At 43.4% G+C, this 19,981-nt stretch overlaps 1 protein-coding gene across 4 annotated transcripts in view; it reads left to right on the top strand.

The window, feature by feature from the left end:
- FHIP2B (FHF complex subunit HOOK interacting protein 2B) overlaps nucleotides 1-19,981 on the top strand; it is a 48,828-nt gene that overhangs the window by 5,896 nt on the left and 22,951 nt on the right. For 3 of the 4 annotated variants that reach the window (XM_089658711.1, XM_089658710.1, XM_089658712.1), the window contains exons 3-10: nucleotides 2,247-2,455; nucleotides 6,505-6,609; nucleotides 9,265-9,387; nucleotides 13,075-13,194; nucleotides 13,270-13,472; nucleotides 18,111-18,222; nucleotides 18,317-18,393; nucleotides 19,344-19,533. In XM_089658711.1, the coding sequence (XP_089514837.1) occupies nucleotides 2,247-2,455; nucleotides 6,505-6,609; nucleotides 9,265-9,387; nucleotides 13,075-13,194; nucleotides 13,270-13,472; nucleotides 18,111-18,222; nucleotides 18,317-18,393; nucleotides 19,344-19,533 (1,139 nt within the window). The remainder of the gene's footprint in view (nucleotides 1-2,246; nucleotides 2,456-6,504; nucleotides 6,610-9,264; nucleotides 9,388-13,074; nucleotides 13,195-13,269; nucleotides 13,473-18,110; nucleotides 18,223-18,316; nucleotides 18,394-19,343; nucleotides 19,534-19,981) is intronic. The other variant, XM_089658713.1, reaches the window with a different exon arrangement.

Genomic DNA, 19,981 nt, shown 5'->3' with positions numbered 1-19,981 from the left:
TCTAGGGTCTCTGATTTCAGAAAATATATCATGTTTGGGAGTTTTGTGTAATCTTCAGGCCTAAAATAATTTATTTTTATCTTGTGCAAAACACCGCAAAAACAGCTCTGGCAGCAAAATGGGATAAAGGATAAGCCTGACACTCCCCTTTCCTAACAAGCACCCAATCAGTGCTCACTACACTGCATGGTATCTCTCTGCTCCCTGCTAGTCCCCGGGGTTGGTGCTGGAGACAGGCAGGAGAGGGGAGTAGAAGATATACAGTGCAATGTTACAAATATTAAACGTTTAAGTCACCATAAAACCCCCTTTTGTTTTTAAAACATTCCTAATATCACCTCCCATTAAAAAAGGTTTTGGTTAAAAAATGTTTTTTTTTTTATCTGGACAAGTAGATGGCCATGAGGGACAAGTAGATTGGGACAATGATTTAGTCCCTTGGACAAGTAGTTTTTTTCTAAAATTTCCACACCTCTGCATGTACAGATGAAATGATGAAACAAGTAGACAGGATTTTGCACTTCACATGATTGGATAAATACAGTCAATATTCACACAATTTAACCACTTGCCTACCAGGCACTTATACCCCCTTATTTACCAGGCCAATTTTCAGCTTTCAGCGCTGCCGCACTTTGATTGACAATTGCGCGGTCATGCAATATTGTACCCATATGAAATTTTGATCATTTTTTTCTCACAAATAGAGCTTTCTTTTGGTGGTATTTAATCGCCACTGGGCGCTTTACTTTTTGCGCTATAAATAAAAAAATAGTGCAAAAAATTTGAAAAAAAAAAAAGTTTCTTTGTTTCTATTATAAAATTTTTCAAACAGGTATTTTTTCTCCTTCACTGATGTGCGTTGATGAGGCGGCACTGATGGGCACTGATAGGCGGCACTGATGGGCACTGATAGGCAGCACTAAAGGGCACTGATAGGCAGTACTAATGAGGTGGCACGGATAGGCGGCACTAATATGCAGCACTGATAGGTGACACTGATGATGGGTACTGATAGACGGCACTGACTGGCATCACTGCCGGGCACTGACTGGCGGCACTGACTGGCACAACCCCTGGGCACTGGTGGGCGGCACTGGTGGGCAGCACTGGTGGGTGGGCACAGGTGGGTGGCACTGGTGGGCACAGGTGGGTGGGCACAGGTGGGTGGCACTGCTGGGCACAGGTAGGTGGCACTTCTGGGCACAGGTGTGTGACACTGCAGAGTGGCACAGGTGGGTGCACTGCTGGGCACAGGTGGGTGCACTGCTGGGCACAGGTGGGTGATCTGCTGGGCACAGGTGGGTGCACTGCTGGGCACAGGTGGGTGATCTCCTGGGCACAGGTGGGCGGAACTAGTGGGCGCACTGCTGGGCACAGGTGGGCGGAACTTGCTGGTGGCACTGCTGGGCACCGATCATCAGGGCACTGATCATCAGTGCCCTGATGATCGGTGCCGATCCCCGCTCTGACAACTGCCGGTTCTCGGCAGTACTTTCCTCACGATCTGACAGTGCAGCCGAGAACCGGCACTTGCATTTCCCTCTGATCAGCGTGTCATTGGACACCGCTGATCACGTGGTAAAAGGCCGCTGTGATTGGCCTTTTACCACATCATGTGATCAGCTGTGTCCGTAGGGCACAGCGATCACGGAGATCGCCGGGTGCGTGCCTTCTGGGGCGCGCAGGAGAGCGCGTTCTGGGAGGATGTCATATGACGTCCACTCAGAACTGGCCGGCCGCAGTGTAGCCGTCATTCGGCTATCTGCAGTCGGCAACTAGTTAATTTAGCAATTCAGCTTGTTCTCCCAGCACCTGAGTGTGCATGACAACATCAAATAACAGAGCCCAATAGTTAGTGACAGTTTCTTGCTCTGCACATACCTTTAGTCTCAGATGCTCCTTCTGAATTCTAAGCTGTTGTGATTGGGCAAAGCTCCCATACTTCTGGTAGCATCAACACCTAATAGCACCTTCTACTTCATGCACATTTATATGTCAGTAAGGCAGCTCATCTTTATGTGTCGTGTATCTTTATTTGTAAGCAGCTTTTTCACATAGTCACTTCAGGAGGTATGTAATTCTATGATTTGATACAGTTACAGAGACTAGGTGCTAATGATCAGGCCACGTTCAGACCAATGCAATGTGCAGTTCTACTTTAAACATACCAGTGTCCACTAAACATCACCAATTTTCTTTTATATTGTACTTTGTGTTTACTGTTGCTTTTGTTTTTTCCACAGATGAATCCTGCCAAGCACGTAATACAGACATCCCATGGAGGCTCCGCCAGCTCCTGGACATCCTTGTCTACGAGGAGGGAGAAGCATTGGCCAGAGAAGGCTCAGAGGGTGGAGAAAAAAGTGGACCTGCTGACAATACTGGACCCTGCATGGAGTATCTTTTACAGCACAAGATATTGGAGACACTTTGCACCCTGGCAAAAGCAGAGGTACTCACTATACAATGTTGTCCAAATAAGGGCTCATGTACACTGCAGCTGATAAACCCATGTTTATTTTTTCAGCAGCCCCTGAACTCTCCCCATTGTTTTCCTATGTGTCCATGTACACTATGTCATTTACAGGCAGTTGAGTTTACAGTAGTTTTTTTGAACGCTGAAAACTTGCGTTCAGAAGTAGATTTTATCAGCGGTTCAAACGCTTGTAAACGTGGCTAACCGTGTTTATAAGCGTTTGCGGTTGAATTTTTTTTTAACTCTTCCATTTCCAGATGCTGTCCAGAGCCTTTTTTCATCATGAAAAAGGCAAAAATTTTCCCGGTACTCAAATGGACCTGGTACACCATACTTTGAGGTTTCACATGAAAGAAAATATGTTAGACACTGCTGCAATAATTTCTGCACAGAAATGAGCTGGAACACATCCAAACACCACAAAAAAAAAGCTAATCTTTAACAAATACTGCTCTCTCTGCTTCTACTCTCTCTATTTCTCTCAAAATGTCTGAAATAGTTAATTTTTTACTGTTTTTCAGTGCATTCTGAGCATTTTGGAAGGTCCTCTGAGGTTATCTTTAAAAAACGCTTCTAAATGCAAACGCTCATAAACGTGCATAAACGCAGTATGCAAATGCGGCTAAACAGACGTTTTTTTAAGCTACGTTTTCCAACAGTCAGTTTCCATCCTTCAGAAGTGCTAAATGTAAATGGAGCCTTAAATTGCTAAACACATGACATGTGGTCATATAGGGTTTCTTCCAAATTTAATGCTGTATGCTGTTTTACAGCAATGATGTCCATTACCATTAAAGTGAATCGCAATTTGATTCATGCAAGAATCTGGATATTCTGTACTAGTATTAAAATCAACCTCTGGGATGGAGAAAAATACCCTTGGAAGTGTGCCCCCCTGCACCATAAAAGTTAAATGCATGTTAACTCTTGGAGGTAGAGAAAGGGTGTTACTATTTGCTGCATTTCACGCTGTGGCGCTGTCCTCTTCTTTGATGCTCCAGGATGTGGGCAATGCAGGTCTGTTAGGCTGGCCATACACTATACAATTTTCTGTCCAATTTCTGCCCAATTTCCTTTAGATTTACCTTCAACTATGTAGTGTAAGAGCCTGCCTAATTGGATGCAATTGAAAGTGTTGTTTAGTTTTGACCTCCTATTTTATGGTTTTTGGTAAATCTAAACCAAAAATCTCAAGAAAATTGTATAATGTATAGTCCAATTGGTTCCCTTTTAGCATCTGTAAAAATGTATCCACATGATTATGAGTGATGTCCTATGATGTATGTATGTGTTTTTTACACACACACGCCATTTTATTAGGTACCCCTGTTCAATTGATTGGTAACACAAATTGCTGATCAGCCAATCACATGGCAGCAATGACTCCAATGCATTTAGGCATGTAGACGTGCTGAAGACAACTTGCTGACGTTCAAACCTAGCATCAGAATAGGGAAAACAGGTAATTTAAGTCACTTTGAATGTGGCATGATTGTTGGTACCAGAAGGACTGCTCTGGGTATTTAAAAAATTGCTGATCTACTGGGATTTTCCCGCACAACCATCTCTGAGGTTTACAGAGTATGGTCCGAAAAAGATAAAATATCCAGTGAGTTGCAGTTGTGTGGACGAAAATGTCTTGTTGATGTTAGAGGAAAATCGGCAGACTAGTTGCTGCGACATTCAGATGGTAGGGTCAGAATTTGGCATAAACAACATGAAAGCATGGATCCATCCTGCCTTGTATCAATGATTCAACCTGCTGGTGGTGGTGTAATGGTGTGTCGGATATTTTCTTGGCACTAGCAAGGGGGGGGGGGGGGGGTGTGTGTGTGTGTGTGTGTGTGTGTGTGTGTAAAATATACACGCACACTATATTGCCAAAATTATTGGGCCGCCTGCCTTTACACGTACATGAACTTTAATGGCACCCAGTCTTAGTCCGTAGGGTTCAATACTGAGTTGGCCCACCCTTTGCAGCTATAACAGCTTTAACTCTTCTGGGAAGGCTGTCCACAAGGTTTAGGAGTGTGTCTATGGAAATGTTTGACCATTCTTCCAGAAGAGCATTTGTGAGGTCAGGCATTGATGACAGACGAGAAGGCCTGATTTGCAGTCTCCACTGCTAATTCATCCCAACTGATATCGCCCGATGCCCGGGACATGTAGTTCCGGATGCTGGGCAGGTGGTATTTTTATTTTTTTATTTTTTTTTACCTTTTAGCCCTGCTGTGGGCAAGCAGGGAAAGAATGTAATGCAGTGCGATATGCACTAAAGGGGCATTCATAAGTGTCGCCTTTAGAAAATATAGGACACTGACACTTCAGTCGCCATTTCACGAGCGAGCACAAATTTATGGTTTGACATGTTGGATATCTATTTACTCAGTGCAACCTCATCTTCTATATTATAGAAAAAAATAGGGTAATTTTATTGCTTTTTTGTGCCCTAAAATTAATGTACTTGGTTTTTTACTGAAATTTTGCAGTAATATCATTTGACATAAAAAATTGGAACTACCACTATTTTATTCTAGAGTCTCTGCTTTCAGGAAATATATAATGTTTGGGGGGTTTATGTAATCTTCAGGCCTAAAATTATTTTTTAAACTTATGCAAAAAATGCAAAAACGGCTCAGGCAAAGGGATAAAGGAAAAGCCGGACACTCCCCTTTCCTGACAAGCACCCAATTGGTGCTCATGACACTGCAAGGTCTCTCCCCTCCCTGCTAGTCCCCGTGTGCTGTGCTGGAGACAGGCAGGGAGGGGAGGAGGAAATGAACAGCAATGTTAAAATTGTTACATGTTTAAGTCACCATAAAGCCCCTTTTGTTTTTAAAAGCCCCAGACATTCCTAAAATCGCCTCCGATTTTAAATACGGTTTTGGTAAAAATGTATTTTTTTTTAAATCTGGACAAGTAGATTGGGGCACCAATTTAGTCCCTGGACAAGTAGTTTTTTCAAAAATTTCCACACCTTTGAAAAGGTGTTCTATCGAGTTGAGGTCAGGACTCTGTGCAGGCCAGTCAAGTTCCTCCACCCCAAACTCGCTAATCCATGTCTTTATGGACCTTGCTTTATGCACTGGTGGGCAGTCCTGTTGGAACGGGAAGGGGCCATCCCCAAACTGTTCCCACAAAGTTGGGAGCATAAAATTGTCCAAAATGTCTTGGTATGCTGATGCCTTAAGAGTTCCCTTCACTGGAACTAAAGGGCCAAGCCCAACCCCTGAAAAACAACCCAACACCATAATCCCCCCTCCACCAAACTTTACATTTGGCACAATGCAGTCAGATAAATACCGTTCTCCTGGCAACTGCCAAACCCAGACACGTCCATCGGATTGCCAGACAGAGAAGCAGGATTTGTTACTCCAGAGAACACGTCTCCATTGCTCTAGAGTCCAGTGGCGACGTGCTTTACACCACTGCATCCAATGCTTTGCATTGCACTTGGTGATGTAAGGCTTGGATGCAGCTGCTCAGCCATAGAAACCCATTCCATGAAGCTCTCTACACACTGTTGTTGTGCTAATCTGAAGGCCACACGAAGTTTGGAGGTCTTTAGCTATTATGCTGACCCTGCTCTGTCATTTTACGTGGCCTACCATTTCGTGGCTGTGTTGCTGTTCCCAGTTGCTTCCTCTTTGTTACAATCCCACTAACAGTTGACCGTGGAATATTTAGTAACAAGGAAATTTCACGGATGGACTTATTGCACAGGTGGCAACCTATCACAGTGCCACGTTTGAATTCACTGAGCTCCTGAGAGCGACCCATTCTTTCACAAATGTTTGTAGAAGCAGTCTGCATGCCTAGGAGCTTGATTTTATACACCTGTGGCCATGGAGGTGATTGGAACACCTGAATCCAATGATTTGGAGGGCTGGCCCAATTTGTTTGGCAATATTGTGTGTGTGTGCGTGTGTGTGTGTGTGTGTGTGTGTGTGTGTGTGTGTGTGTGTGTGTGTAAATATAGCTTTTAGTAACTGCACAGTGTACTTACATCTCTCTCTCCGTCATAGTACCCCCCTGGAATGAGGCAGCAGGTTCTGCTCTTCTTCAGTCGCCTTTTGTCAAAGGTCCAGCGTCCTCTTCTGCACTATAATAATATCCATCGACCTGTACAAGTGAGTAGTAAAAGCATATTAATCCTTCTTTTTTTTTTTTTATTCTCTAAACCATTTTGTTGGAATCATTAGGTTGCATAAAACCTCTGATAGTACCTGTCTTGTGACGCCTCCTCCCTTAGCCTCCAAGATGATGAGTATCCATAACAGCTTTAAAGCAGAACTTCAGCCAAAAATTAACGTTCCTCTCCTCAGACTATAACTGAAATGCAGCCTTTTTTTTTTCAAGGGGGTGGAGTGGGAACCATCTTTGACAGGTTACCTGCTTCCATTTCCTTAATCCTTGTCTAGGTGAGAATTATATCATATTAGCTGTGAGGCATCTGGAGGTCACCGGGGATTAAAAGCCTGGTGAAGATGTCTCCGTTCTGAGGAAGACATCACTGGACTCCAAGGGCTGATAAGTACCTGTTTGTTAAAAGCTGCAGTATTTTCAGCTCCTGACTTTCAATTTTTTTAATAAAACAGATGAGTTTCCTCTTTAAAGTGGAACTATAAACAAAATCAAAAATTGCAGTCAATCAATATCATCAGCACAATATTTTTCTTTCTTTTTTTTTTTTTACTTGGTCCTACTATAACATTGTTTTTTTTTTTTTTTCTTTTTACTTAACAGGTCAAACAGCCCAGTTAAAGGGGTTGGAACAAATCATATATCACTGCCTAAAGTGCTTACAACAGTCAGCTTTTATTGTATGGATTAAAACTTTTGTCCAGTACAAAACAAATCCTACTGTTTTAACTGCTCAAAATGGGTTAGGCCTTAATTTATTTGTCCTTTCTTAAATACAGAATATAGATTGCTTTTTCAACTTGTTAGATTTGTTGTAGGCGGACAGTGCTGAGTCACTGCCTAACAATTAGTAGCAGCATTGTCTGCTTATTATAGGAACTGGAAAAACGATGGATCCACTAGAAGGATCAACTTGTAATAAAACAATATTACAGGGGGAGCTCTGAAAAACAAAAGTGCTAAACGTATGCTAATGACAGACTGCATTGTGTCGTTTTTGATTTTTTGCTCACACCTCTGCTTTAAATATTAGAGCTCCTTAGTTTTTAACCTTTTTCTTAAAGTAATCCTGCCAACTATTGTAAATATTTTCTAAAGGTGCCCTCTTTTGCCCTTATTAGCCAAAAAAAACTTTCATTTGACCTTTATTTTTAATATCTGCTTTTAGTGATTCTCAACATTCTTTTCAGTGTCATAGTCACTTTATTGGTATGGTTTGTCTAGATCAGTGGTTCTTAACCTGGGTTCGATCGAACCCCAGGGGTTCGGTGAGTCAGTCTCGCGGGTTCGGCGGAGGTGAAGACCCACACCCGACTCATATGATTCGTGATGACATGCCCCGCTTGTCCATCATTGGCTGCAGGTGGTCACGCAACATCGCTTAGCCCAGTGGTCGGCAAGCCGCGGCTCGCGAGCCACATGCGGCTCTTTACACGCTTTAATGCGGCTCTTGTGTGCCGGGCGCCCGCTCCCCTCCCTCCTCTCGTGCGGCAGGGACTCTGCAGCGTGATCCAAAAAAAAAAACAGCCAGGGCAGCGCGCTCAAATGCAATGATTGGCCAGTCTCGCTGCCACTCACATCCTGATAGCCAGTGATTGGCTGTCAGGATGTGTGTAGGCGGGGCAGCGTGACGAACGTGAGAGGAGCTAGGCTCCTCTCACAGTCCGCCCTGAAGACTGGAACGGCGCGGGAATACGGTGAGAGGAACGCGTGGAGCAAAGGTAAGTGAATTGACACAGGGGGGACTTGGCTTACTACTTGCTACTTACTTACTACTATTATATAAGGGATGAATTAATATGGGGGATGAATTACTATAGGGGGGATGAATTACTATATGGGGGATGAATTACTATGGGGGATGAATTACTATGGGGGATGAATTACTATATGGGGGATGAGTTACTATATGGGGGATGTATTACTATGGGGGATGAATTACTCTATGGGGGATGAATTACTCTATGGGGGATGAATTACTCTATGGGGGATGAATTACTCTATGGGGGATGAATTACTCTATGGGGGATGATTTACTATGGGGGATGAATTACTATATGGGGGATGAATTACTATGGGGGATGAATTACTATGGGGGATGAATTACTATATGGGGGATGAATTACTATATGGGGGATGAATTACTATATGGGGGATGAATTACTATATGGGGGATGAATTACTATGGGGGATGAATTACTATAAAACAGTGGTTCTTAACCTGGGTTCGATCGAACCCCAGGGGTTCAGTGAGTCAGTCTCGCGGGTTCGGCAGAGGTGAAGACCCACACCCGACTCATATGATTCGTGCAGTAAATATTCATTATTATGTTTTTGTTTTTGTGTGAAAATCATGTTTTAATGGTTTTGTTCTTTGTTCTTAACGGTTTTGTTCATTTTGTGCACCTATGTATAAATATATACCTATGTTTTGAATTTTAAAAATCATATTTTATTTTTCCAATTAAGAAGGGTTCGGTGAATGCGCATATGAAACTGGTGGGGTTCAGTACCTCCAACAAGGTTAAGAACCACTGGTCTAGATTTTTACTTGATAAATAAGTGTGTGTGTGTGTGTGTGTGTGTGTGTCATCATGGGTGGGGCCATACTTACACATAACTGTTATCTTTTCTGTCCACAGAAACTGATTGCCCTTGGTGGGGATACTGTTGGGGTGACCGCACATAAGGAGGAATTACAGTTCCTGACCTCAGTCTGCAGTAAACTAGAGAAAGACTCTTCACTTATTATTCACATTCTAGAGGTATACTGGTGGAAGCAATCAAGCTTTGGATAGAAGCTGATATTCCTAATGTACTTTTAATCCAATCGCTATTAGAAAACTTTACTTTGTGACTTTTTTAAAGCAAAATGTATATGAGCTTCTTTCCATTCTCTGAAAACGTGCCCCTCCTGATAATGCCTTGCCTGTTCTTCTTGCCTCCTGTGCACTACTATTGGCCATTGAGGTGTCCATTATAGTGATGGCCTAATAGGAATGTGTGGAGACAGTGCTTAGCGGCAGGCTTCACTACTACCTGCAAGTGTTGGCGATTTTCCAGCAAGAGTGGTCCAGCATTCAGCCTTGAAAAGGTTGGGAGGTTGCTGTAGGTATGCACCTGTAGGTGCCTGCACTTCATGCCCTCCTCCCTTCCCCCCAGTTATGATCTCTTTAAAGGGGAACTATTCAAATAAAATAGCACATTTTAAATTATTTTAAATGTATCCAGAATTAAATTAGTAGCTTAAACTGTTTAAAAAAAAAAAATCTAAACTTTAAATTTTTAATATTTCTGCTGCATTTGACAGAATTGATAGTATTGCCTAGGCCAAGGATCCAAGGGGCTCCACGGGCATACAGGGATTGATTGGAAGACTGGAACATGGGTATTTGCAGACTTCTGTAGGTGCTTTCAGCACTGTTAACTTCAGCACTTTATAGGTCAGATCATGTTCAATTTAAAGGGTTAATTCACATTTACAAAAAAAAACCTGCCTATGCAGGTAAGGAGTGTTTGTAGATAAAAACAAACTGTGCAGCTTTGACTAAAGTTGAATAATACCCTTGCTATGGGTGTAGGTCATTTACATACCTCCCAAACCCCCCCCCCCCCCCACATGCTGTTTTTCTTTTCCCGATTCAGTAGCTTTGAGCTCAGTGTTTGAGAGGCCTCCTTTAGCAACATCGTGGGAGTATTACAGTCAGGCTTCAGGAGGTACATAAATGGCCTACTCCTATAGCAGAAGCATTATTCAGAACTGCACAGTTTTTTCTAATTTAATCCAAAAAAACAGCTCTGTAAGAGTATAGTTGGACAATATTCACCTCCCAAGGAGGTATACCTTTATTGGTGTAGAATAAGTCATAAGTGAATGACCTTAAAAAGTGTCAGCCAGGAAAATTCGGTGGAACCGTCCGCTCCTCACGAATCCCAAGCAGGGAGAAGGCTCCGTAGCAGTGTGCGGCTGAGCCAGCTGGGGATCGCACATGCGCCCAAAACACATTGTCATGGTTACCATCTCTACTTGTGCTCCAAGGCCAGGATCCAGCTTCCGCCCTCACCTTGGTCGCGGTGACATCACCTCCGGAACGCCACGATCTCCAGCTGGCTCAGCCACACACTGCTACGGAACCTTCTGCCTGCTTGGGATTCGTGAGGAGCTGATAGTTCCACCACATTATCCTGGCTGCCATTTTTTAATGTCATTCATTTATGACTTACCCTACACCAATAAAGGTATACCTCCTTGGGAGGTGAATATTATCCAACTATACTCTTACAGCGCTGTTACATACGTAGTTACATAGTTAATTAGTCTAGCTGAAAAAAGACAAAAGTTCATCCAGTTCAACCATAGAAAAAAAAAAGTTATACTTCTGTACCCACAGTTCATCCAGAGGAAGGTAAAAAAACCCAGCAAAGCACGATCCAGTTTGCTCCTGCTGGGAAAATAATTCCTTCCTGATCCCCCGAGAGGCAATCGGATATTCCCTGGATCAACTTTACCTATAAATGTATCCAGTTATATTCTGTGTATCTAAGAAACAATCCAGGCCTTTTTTGAAGCAATCCACTGAGCTGGCCAGAACCAACACTTGAGGGAGTCTATTTTTTTTTCAGTTTTTTTTGGATTAATATGCTTCACTCCTTTTTCGTGCTCAACAGCAGCAGTGAGTAGTGACCCCTTAAGGTGAAATATTTGCGCTTGACTTTCCGACTTACAGTTTTTTATTTACAGACACTCTTTATCTGCATAGGAAGTTTTTTGGTAAAGGTGAACTAACCTTTTAGGAAAAAAAAATCCTGGTGAGTGCTTGCCATTCAACCATTGTTACGACATTGGTCACAAATTCTCTAGGAAAGGCAAGGCACGGGGAGCTGGAATTAGTAAACCATCATGGATACCACTTTATTCAACATAGTACACTGACATATGGAATACATGAAGACCTGCAGAAGTTAACAGGCTGACAGGCAAGATACTCAGATGATAGGCAGACATAGCTCCACGTTGGTTGCAGAAGATGGTTGGGATGGGCATGTAGCCATGCCAGGAAGCAGCGGGCAAGCCAGCAGTATGTATGGCCGCGATGGGGATGCACCAACTGTCACATACGGCCTGTGATATTGGGGGTGGGGCAGCAACGTCTTTCAGAGGCTCTGCCTCCTTTTTAAGGTCCCACCCCAACATCACATGCCGTTTGTGACAGCTGCTTCCTCCCCGTTGTGGCTGTACATGCCACCACCTTGCCCACTGCTTCCCAGAGGACCGTATGCACATCCCAGCTATCTGATGCAGCCATTTGCGGAGCTATATCCACCTGTCGTCTGAGTATCTTGCCGGTCAGCCTGTTCACTTCTGCCAGTCTTCATGTATTCCACATGTAAGTGTGCTATGTTGGTGGTTTACGCCAGTGCCCTGTCTTATGTTCTGAAATCCATCCCTGATCTGCCGAAGGAGCTGCAGGAGTTGGCTGGACTTTGTCATTATTACCCTTTCTTGTGGTCATTCCTTTAGGACATTTTCATGAACACAATATAGCTTTAGGGGTGCTGAGTAAGGGTTTCACACATCTGTATATTTTGTTTGTCACAAATTCTCTGCCCACAAGGTGGATTTGTGTTTAGGCGGAATGCCATTCATTAGATGACACTGTCTCAATGTGAGACACAATTCCCTTTTGCAGAGACCATGAGTCCTGTTTTGAGAGCCTCTGTTAAATTAATATAGCAGCAATGGTAAAAGTGGTTGTAAACCCTTACACATATCCAGTAAATTGACTAGCCTCTGGTGATGCATCAAGATAAAACAAAACCTCCTATACAGGTTGTACCTGTTTATCTGTAGCACTCTCTGCTTTACAACTCTTTTAAAGAATAAGTTTACCTTTTAGGGACAAAATAATAAATGCACATATTTTTGAATTCATTATTTTTCCCCCTGGAGACTAAAAAGCATTGCAGGCACATAACTCCCTCTACACAATCCCATAGGGAAACATGCATAGGTGAGGCTGTCAATCACAGGCTGTGTGCTGGAGGCCCCCTCCTTGTCCCCTTAGATATCATGCAGATGGCAAAGGATGGAGACTGCAGAAACAAATCACACTTGGTGATTTGGATTGAGGCAAGTACACACTATAGAAATATATGCTTTGTAAATGTTTTCTGTCAGAGGTTTACAACAACTTTAACATACATTGTTTTCAATATTTGTATACATATGCATTGGCTGTAATCTTTTGTCAGGCTGTGGCAGGGACATTGCCATATACATTCTATTTAGGTTAGCTATGATATACCTAGTTAAGTGATCTGTATAAAAGGCTTAAGAAAGGCAGGTGCTGTATAAATAAATAATTCTTATACCCCCTGTCACTAGTCACACCACACAAGTTTGTATGTTCAGGAAATTCACTGTTGAGCGATACTGTCTTTTCTTAATACAGGGTGAGCTTGTGAACAGGACGACTTCCACCGAAGATAATAATGAGCCAGCTACTGGATCCGCTAGTTGCAAACCTAAACAGACGTTATTCAAAGCTTTACTCAGACTGTGTTTATGTCAGGTACGGAGGCTTAATATTGAATGGAAAGGGTATATGTTGTTTGTACAGCAGGCATCTAACTTGTATTCCCTTCAGTCACAGAAAGGCCGTGTAGCAGTTCGAGCAAAAGAGGCTCTTCTTGGGGTCCTCCGTACCGCCCAGCAGGAGGCTCCAGCACGAATTATTGCACACAGCGACCTGAGACAGCAATTGTCAGAACGACTATGTGACTTGCACAATGACATCCCTCTGAGTGCTCACCCATGTGATATCACCAGTGAAGAGGACACTGATTGGAGGTCATATTTTAGTCATTCTATACAGATTCCTTTCTCTAAAACTGTGTTTGTAATTGGTACCTCATCTTTTTTAAGATCATTTGACTTCAGCTATTCCTTATTGAAATGAGATCCTTTTCATGAAAAAATTTAATTTTCCTTTTCAAAAAAAAAAAAATCTATAGTGAGGTTTGCCTTGGCTGCTTACTTAAAGCTGAATTCCAGGTGTGATATGATTTGCATACATACATTGGTCCAACGTACCATTTGCAGGGACTGCTGGGGAAGCTTACAATTGCTGTAGTAGTTGGTGCTAATACAGTGATGGCTGGCCATGTTTTTCCTAGATATGTGAACATGGTAACAACTTGTACTTTGGATTCTGGGTGAATCACAGACACAGCACCAGAATCTAAGGGGAATAGGCTAGATGTATCCCAATTCACCCGGAAGCCAGAGTAGTCACCAAAGACAGTAATTTCTTGTAGTAAAGTATGCAAGGAGTCGTGGGGACCAGCTAAGTATATCAAGGTGTCGTCTGCATCTAGGGAGATGCGTTCTTCTATCGTATCAATAGGGAGACCTCTAATAGAAGGGGAATTATCGCCAAAGCCATAGAGACGTAATATCTGAAATAGGTAGGGCTATTCTACACTATCAAAGGCCTTACAGGTATCTAGAGAGACAATAGCGTGTAGAGGAACAGTCATGAAGGTATTGCATATTGTGAAACAATCTGTGAATGTTCATTCTAGTGGAGCGACTAGGTATAAAGCCCCCCTGGTCTCCGCTCACCAGGGCCTCCACTATACCATTCAAACGATTGGCCAAAACGTTCGCCAGAATTTTAACATCAACATTAATAAGGGTAATCGACATATATGAGTCACATTTAAGAGGGTCTTTATGAGGTTTCAAAAGGAGAACAAAAAGTGCCCCTCGCATAGTGGGAGGTAAGGTGCCTGGCTTTAGGGCTTCATTAAACGTCCAAAGAAGAAACGGGCTAATCAGCAATTTGAAACAGGCATACCACTCGGCTGGAAAGCCATCAATGCCTGGGGTTTTATGAGCTGATAGCTGAGAAATAGCTTGGTCTAGCTCCTCAACTGAGATAGGTACATCCAGATCCCCTTTTACACTCGGGGACAAGTAGGGGAGGGTGACCCGCGTCAAATAGCTGATCAAGCGATCTGTGGAGTAATGGGCTGTTGTAGTATAAAGATCAGTATAGTATGACAGAAAGGCATCTGCAACTTCAAGAGGTGTTGTACCCAACTTTCCAGAAGGTAAGTATATCTGGGGGATAGAAGTATGGGCAAATTCAGGCCTAGTTAAGTAAGCGGCCAGCCTTGTGACCATGTTTTTGTGTAATGTGTTTTTTTTTTTTTTTTGTTTTTTTTTTAGTAAGGTCTAACAATCGAAGTTCATAATCTCTATGCCTCAGCATCCATTTTACCCTAGTAAGGGGATCAGGGCTAGCAGCATTACTTTCAGCGGTCACCATGGCTGACTCCAGTTCCTCAGTGCCTATTTGAGTATTTTTACGTAGCATACCAGTAACAGACATAAAGGTTCCCACGGAGGGTAGTTTTAAATGCCTCCCACTCCGTGGAAGGGTCAGCAGTGTCCAAGTTTGTATTCCAATAGTCAGCAATACCTTGTGTACATTCTCCCTGTACCACCTCGTCCTCCAACCACTATGGGTTCAAGCGCCACAGTGTAGAACCAGTGCAAGGAAGCAGGAGGAGGTCCATGGAGAGTGGGGCATGATCTGAAATGCCCCCAGGCAGATAGTAAACAGCATAGACTAAAGGAAGCGTGGTCACAGCAGCAAAGGCCACATCAAGACATGACATAGTGTGAAAAGAGTCAGAGTGGCAGGAGTACTGACGAGCATCAGGGTCCATCGCCATATTTCAGTAAGATTATACACTTGTACCCAGTCTAAGAGTGTCTGATACATTTTACCACCACCCCCCAAGCGGTCAACAGCAGGGTCCAATACTACGTTAAAGTCCTCAACATAGAGTAGGGGACCACTAGGGAGGGACAGAGTCATAAGGGATGAATTAGTTAGATCTGGAGAGAACGGAGGTGGAATATAAACATTTACCAATGTAAACATAATAGAGACAATCTGAATGGTAAGGACAACAAATCTCCCTTCCCGATCTGTTTTCACTTGGATAATGTCCGCTATGAGGGATTTAGCCCACAACACAGAATCCCCAGAGTAGGAAGTATGGGTAGAATGGAAGGACGTTTAAGTGCCAAAAGTTTAGATCCGATTAAATAGGTCTCCTGGAGACAAACAGTATGTGGTCTATGTTTTTTCAAAAGGGAGAATACCAATGACTGCTCTAGGGTTCCAGGAAAGAACTTTCAGTAGCACAGACATAAAAGATCAGTAGAAACATAGATATAAACACAGGATATCCACGTAACATGGAGCACATCTCTACAACTACATCTCTTCTAGATTGTAAGCTCCAAGGAGCAGGGCCCTCCTTCCCCTCTTGTATTGAACTGTATTGTTGCTGTATTGTCTCCCGTTATATTGTTAAGTGCTGAGCAAACTGTTGGCGCTATAAAAATCCTGTATAGTAATAATAATAACTAGACTGTAAAACTGGAGAGAAGGCATGTGACATTAGCAAGAAAAAAACAAAAACCTCTTGTTTCCAACAAAGAACCTCCCAAAACCCTCCCTGCCCACCCTGCTCTTCCATCCCCAACTTAGAGAGCTTAGATCCCATTAACTCTTGAACGTCCAGTGGCCTCGCCACTAACAGGTCGGAAGGTATGCTGAAGTCCGTTTTGGCTCTTTACGGTAGAAATCAAATTTTTTAAGAGGGTAGAAAGAGTCCCTGAGGCAGGGCCAGAAAGACAGAAATGGGCAGTCCATCGCCGCAAGAGGAGTTCAGTAGAAGCTAAAGGCAACAGGATCTGCCAGCACTGGTGAGGTTCTCCGAAGAAAGCCCCAAAGAGTTGAAAATGGGTTCATGTATAGGAGATCTTGATAGAGCTAACGTCACCCACTCTTGGGCTCCAGTCCAAAACAGTCATCCAGCCAAGACATTGCCTCCTGTTGGTTTGGTGTAAAAGGGAGCTTTCCCATCCTGGAAAAAGCATAGCATATTTTAGGCCATAAAGTTTGGTACATTTTGTTTCAACAGAGAGAACCCGACATGGATGGTCTCTATCTGCCTAGTCAAAAGTCTTGCATTCATGTATGGCTTGCATAATCTGAGATAATGTAGGTTCAGTAGGTTGCTGAACAGTATCCCCCTCATTATCAGAGCCAGAAGGAGAGCCCAAGGGAGAAGAGAGGGCTACAGGCAGAGCAGAGATCTCAGGGGGAGAAGCACTCACCAATCCATTAGGGCCTGTCTGGGAGGAAGCAGGAGGCGGCAGCGTGGAGGCAGAGTGACTGATGCCAGTGCCATCCTGCCTGTGAAAGGGGGCCTGTTTTTCCGCTGCCAATGGAGCCGTAGCTTGCCCGATTTTGACCACGGTAATGTCCCAGTAAGGTGCCCGTCGTCAGGGGGAACAGAATGATGCATCTTATGTGAGGATTCAGTGTAGGATATCTTAAGGATATGTGAACAGAGCCAGAGCCGTCGGGTTAAGATGCCGCTTGGTCCAGCATCAGGCCACGCCCCATGCCATGATTTTCCAGATCCCCATTGTACACTAACCACAGGGTTTGGCTTGCTCAGTACTGCTACAATTTGCCAATGTATTTCACTGAATACAAGGTGTTCTCTGATTGGATTAGACGGTGGCAGTGTCACAAACTCCAGCTTGTCCAATCTAAGAATGCCTTGTATTTATTGAAAAAAAATTCAAGGCATTCTACAAATGGCGGCAGTGCTGAGCCAGTGAACTTTTGTGGTCAGTGTGCAGAGGGGAAACCACTTGACCTTCAAGACCACTGTTACAGTGATTGTCAGCCTTCCCAGCGATCCCTCAGGTATGAGATATGCGTACTTTGGACCAAGCAGGACCAATGTAAGTATGCAGTACAGATCATACCTTTAACATTTTACTCCCATATAGTGTCACTCGTGCCTTGCTCATTTCACCACTGTGGAGCTTGCATGCAGGATCTCCTGAATTGACTGGCCGCCTGGTGCTACATTCATAAGGTTGCTCTCGGCGAAAGATGTTTAAAGTAAAACAGGCTGTCTGGGAATTCACCAGATTATTCTTTATTGTTACTTTACATTCCAATTTACTGTTTTAAAATGACATCCCAAACATTAAATGACATTCCAAACATTGTTACTGGCATTGCCCAGGTAAACTTCAGACTACTGCCCCCTATTTATGGAGATGAGCAAAGGGGAAGGTTTTTTGTAGTCCTAATATGTTTCTTAGGCATTGCTGCTCCTGCATAGATACAGAACAGTGAGTGAGCATTGTCAGGCTAGCACAAAAAGTGTGTTACTGTCAGGGTCCCTAGGGGGAAAAATAAAGAAAATCAAACGTGACGTACTGGTTACCTGCAGTTTTTTAGATATTAGGCTTTATAGCAAAGCCTAATATAGCTTTGTAGTTTTTGGGCTTTATAGTAAAATGTGGGATGCAGGACTACTGCCAATATATTCTATATCGTAATGTTAAATAATTCTTAAATCTATTCTCTCTGCTTTGCAGGACAGAAGTCAGCAAAGAGGAGTATGACACCATGCCACCAGAGATGGCCTCCGTGCGGAGGTTTCTGTGCTGGTTAAAGTTCTGTAACTCTTTATTACAGGAGTCCCATGAGGTAAAACATATTTTGGACCCTCACTGTGTTTCTCTAGGACTTTTTGTTCTATCTGAATCTATCAAGCTAACCCTCTTTTGTTTCCTCATCACAGATGGTCGCTGTGTCCATAGCAAATGCAATTACAGAAGTCTACCTGCAGGGAAAACTCCAAGACGAACTGCTGCAAGTGTGAGTGTTAGGAATTTGGGAGCACATAGAGTATGTTGTGATGTTATGGGGATATTTACTGGGTGATGGATATAAAGATAGCCAGGAAATGAGGCACGTTCTATCTGACTTGCTGCAGCTTCTAATGCACACTGTGAAAGGTGAAATCAAAGTAATCAAGTTCAATACAGGGGAAAGATTTAGGGGAAGGCTAGAATTCAGCTTTAGAAACCATTCAGAGCAAACTTGTAGCCAGCATGGTAAAGGGCCAGAAAACATGGACACCTATTAACAGCAACAGAACTGACTTTAAAAGGGTTAGTACAGCTGCATTTTTTTTTTTTTTTTTTAGCGTAGTTTTAGTTGATTTGCAAAAAAATAAATAAATGTCAGTTACAAAAACTGCAGCTGCTGACTTTTAAAATACAGACAGTTACCTGTCCCATGATCCTGCAGTGTCCTCACCATGGCTGGTTTCACCAGCCGTCTATTCTCCCCAGCACTGGCATCTTCAGTGTGGACACCCAGCTGTGACATCTTGCGGCTTCACAGCCAGGTGCCCACTGTGCATGCACAAGTAGCGCTGTGCTTTGTGATTGGTCCCGTAGTCTTCTGGGACCTGTCACGTGTCTCAGAAGACTACATGGAGGGAGGAGGACAACTTCTGCTTCTGGTCGCCTTAGGCGATCACAGCGGAAGTGGGAGCGGGTACATGTCAAATTCGGGTACCCGCTCCCCAAAGGTACCAATCCTTAACAGGAAGCGGGGGACAATGCATTAAAGCTGAACTTTCCCTTTTGGGGGGAGCTCTGCTTTAAGTATATAGGCTACCCAAGCTATAGCATTTGTCCAGCCTTGACCTTGGTTATTGATATTGCTGTGTAGTGTTGAAAACTCCCTAGCAGTATGCGGTGATGTATTGGATTGGGATGTGCACACATTGGTAATACATAATTGTGTTCTTCCTGTAGATCAGAACTACATATTCTGAAGAGCACAGCTCTACTCACCGCTCTGCTCCAACATCTGAACTCTCCACCATTGCTGCATCAGCTTCTCATTTTTATACTGGGAGAGGAGAAAGGCCCAGAAAGAAAGAGTGACAGATCTCCACAGCTCCGATCCCAGCTTATCCAGAGATGCAACCATCTCTCTGATGAGGTAACCAGCTCGGCCTAGTATACCTTATAGCAGCAGTGGGTCAAATTTAGACCTTAGGGAAGAATTCCAGGCATCCACATTTTGTACATAGTTACATTGCTCCTGTATGGACCGATGTAACAAATAATATGCCATACCTGGCCGATGCCCCTGGAAATCACTGAAGTAGCATCACTACTCCAGTAATCCCCACATGGAGGTTGGCAGCTTAGCACGGGTGCCATTTAGAAAATGCTTTGCTTTTCTTCTTAATGCAAAGTATACTCAGGATGAGGTGAAGAGCATGAGGTCACCACCCCACTACTTCACCTCGTGCAATCAGAGAACGCATTGCATTCCAAAGCATTCTGTGAATGATGCCCATGGCAAGCAGCCAACCTCCTGTGTTAATGCTGCAGGAGTGCAGTCACTCAGCACACACTTTGAAGCAAGCGGAGGTCACTTCAAT

Source organism: Staurois parvus, unplaced genomic scaffold, assembly GCF_062004578.1.
Source record: "Staurois parvus isolate SC_StPar_1 unplaced genomic scaffold, SC_StPar_1.0 ptg001090l, whole genome shotgun sequence".
In the NCBI taxonomy this organism is placed as follows: domain Eukaryota; kingdom Metazoa; phylum Chordata; class Amphibia; order Anura; family Ranidae; genus Staurois; species Staurois parvus.
Note: the sequence above shows the minus strand (reverse complement) of the source record. Positions and strands in the feature narration are given on the sequence as shown.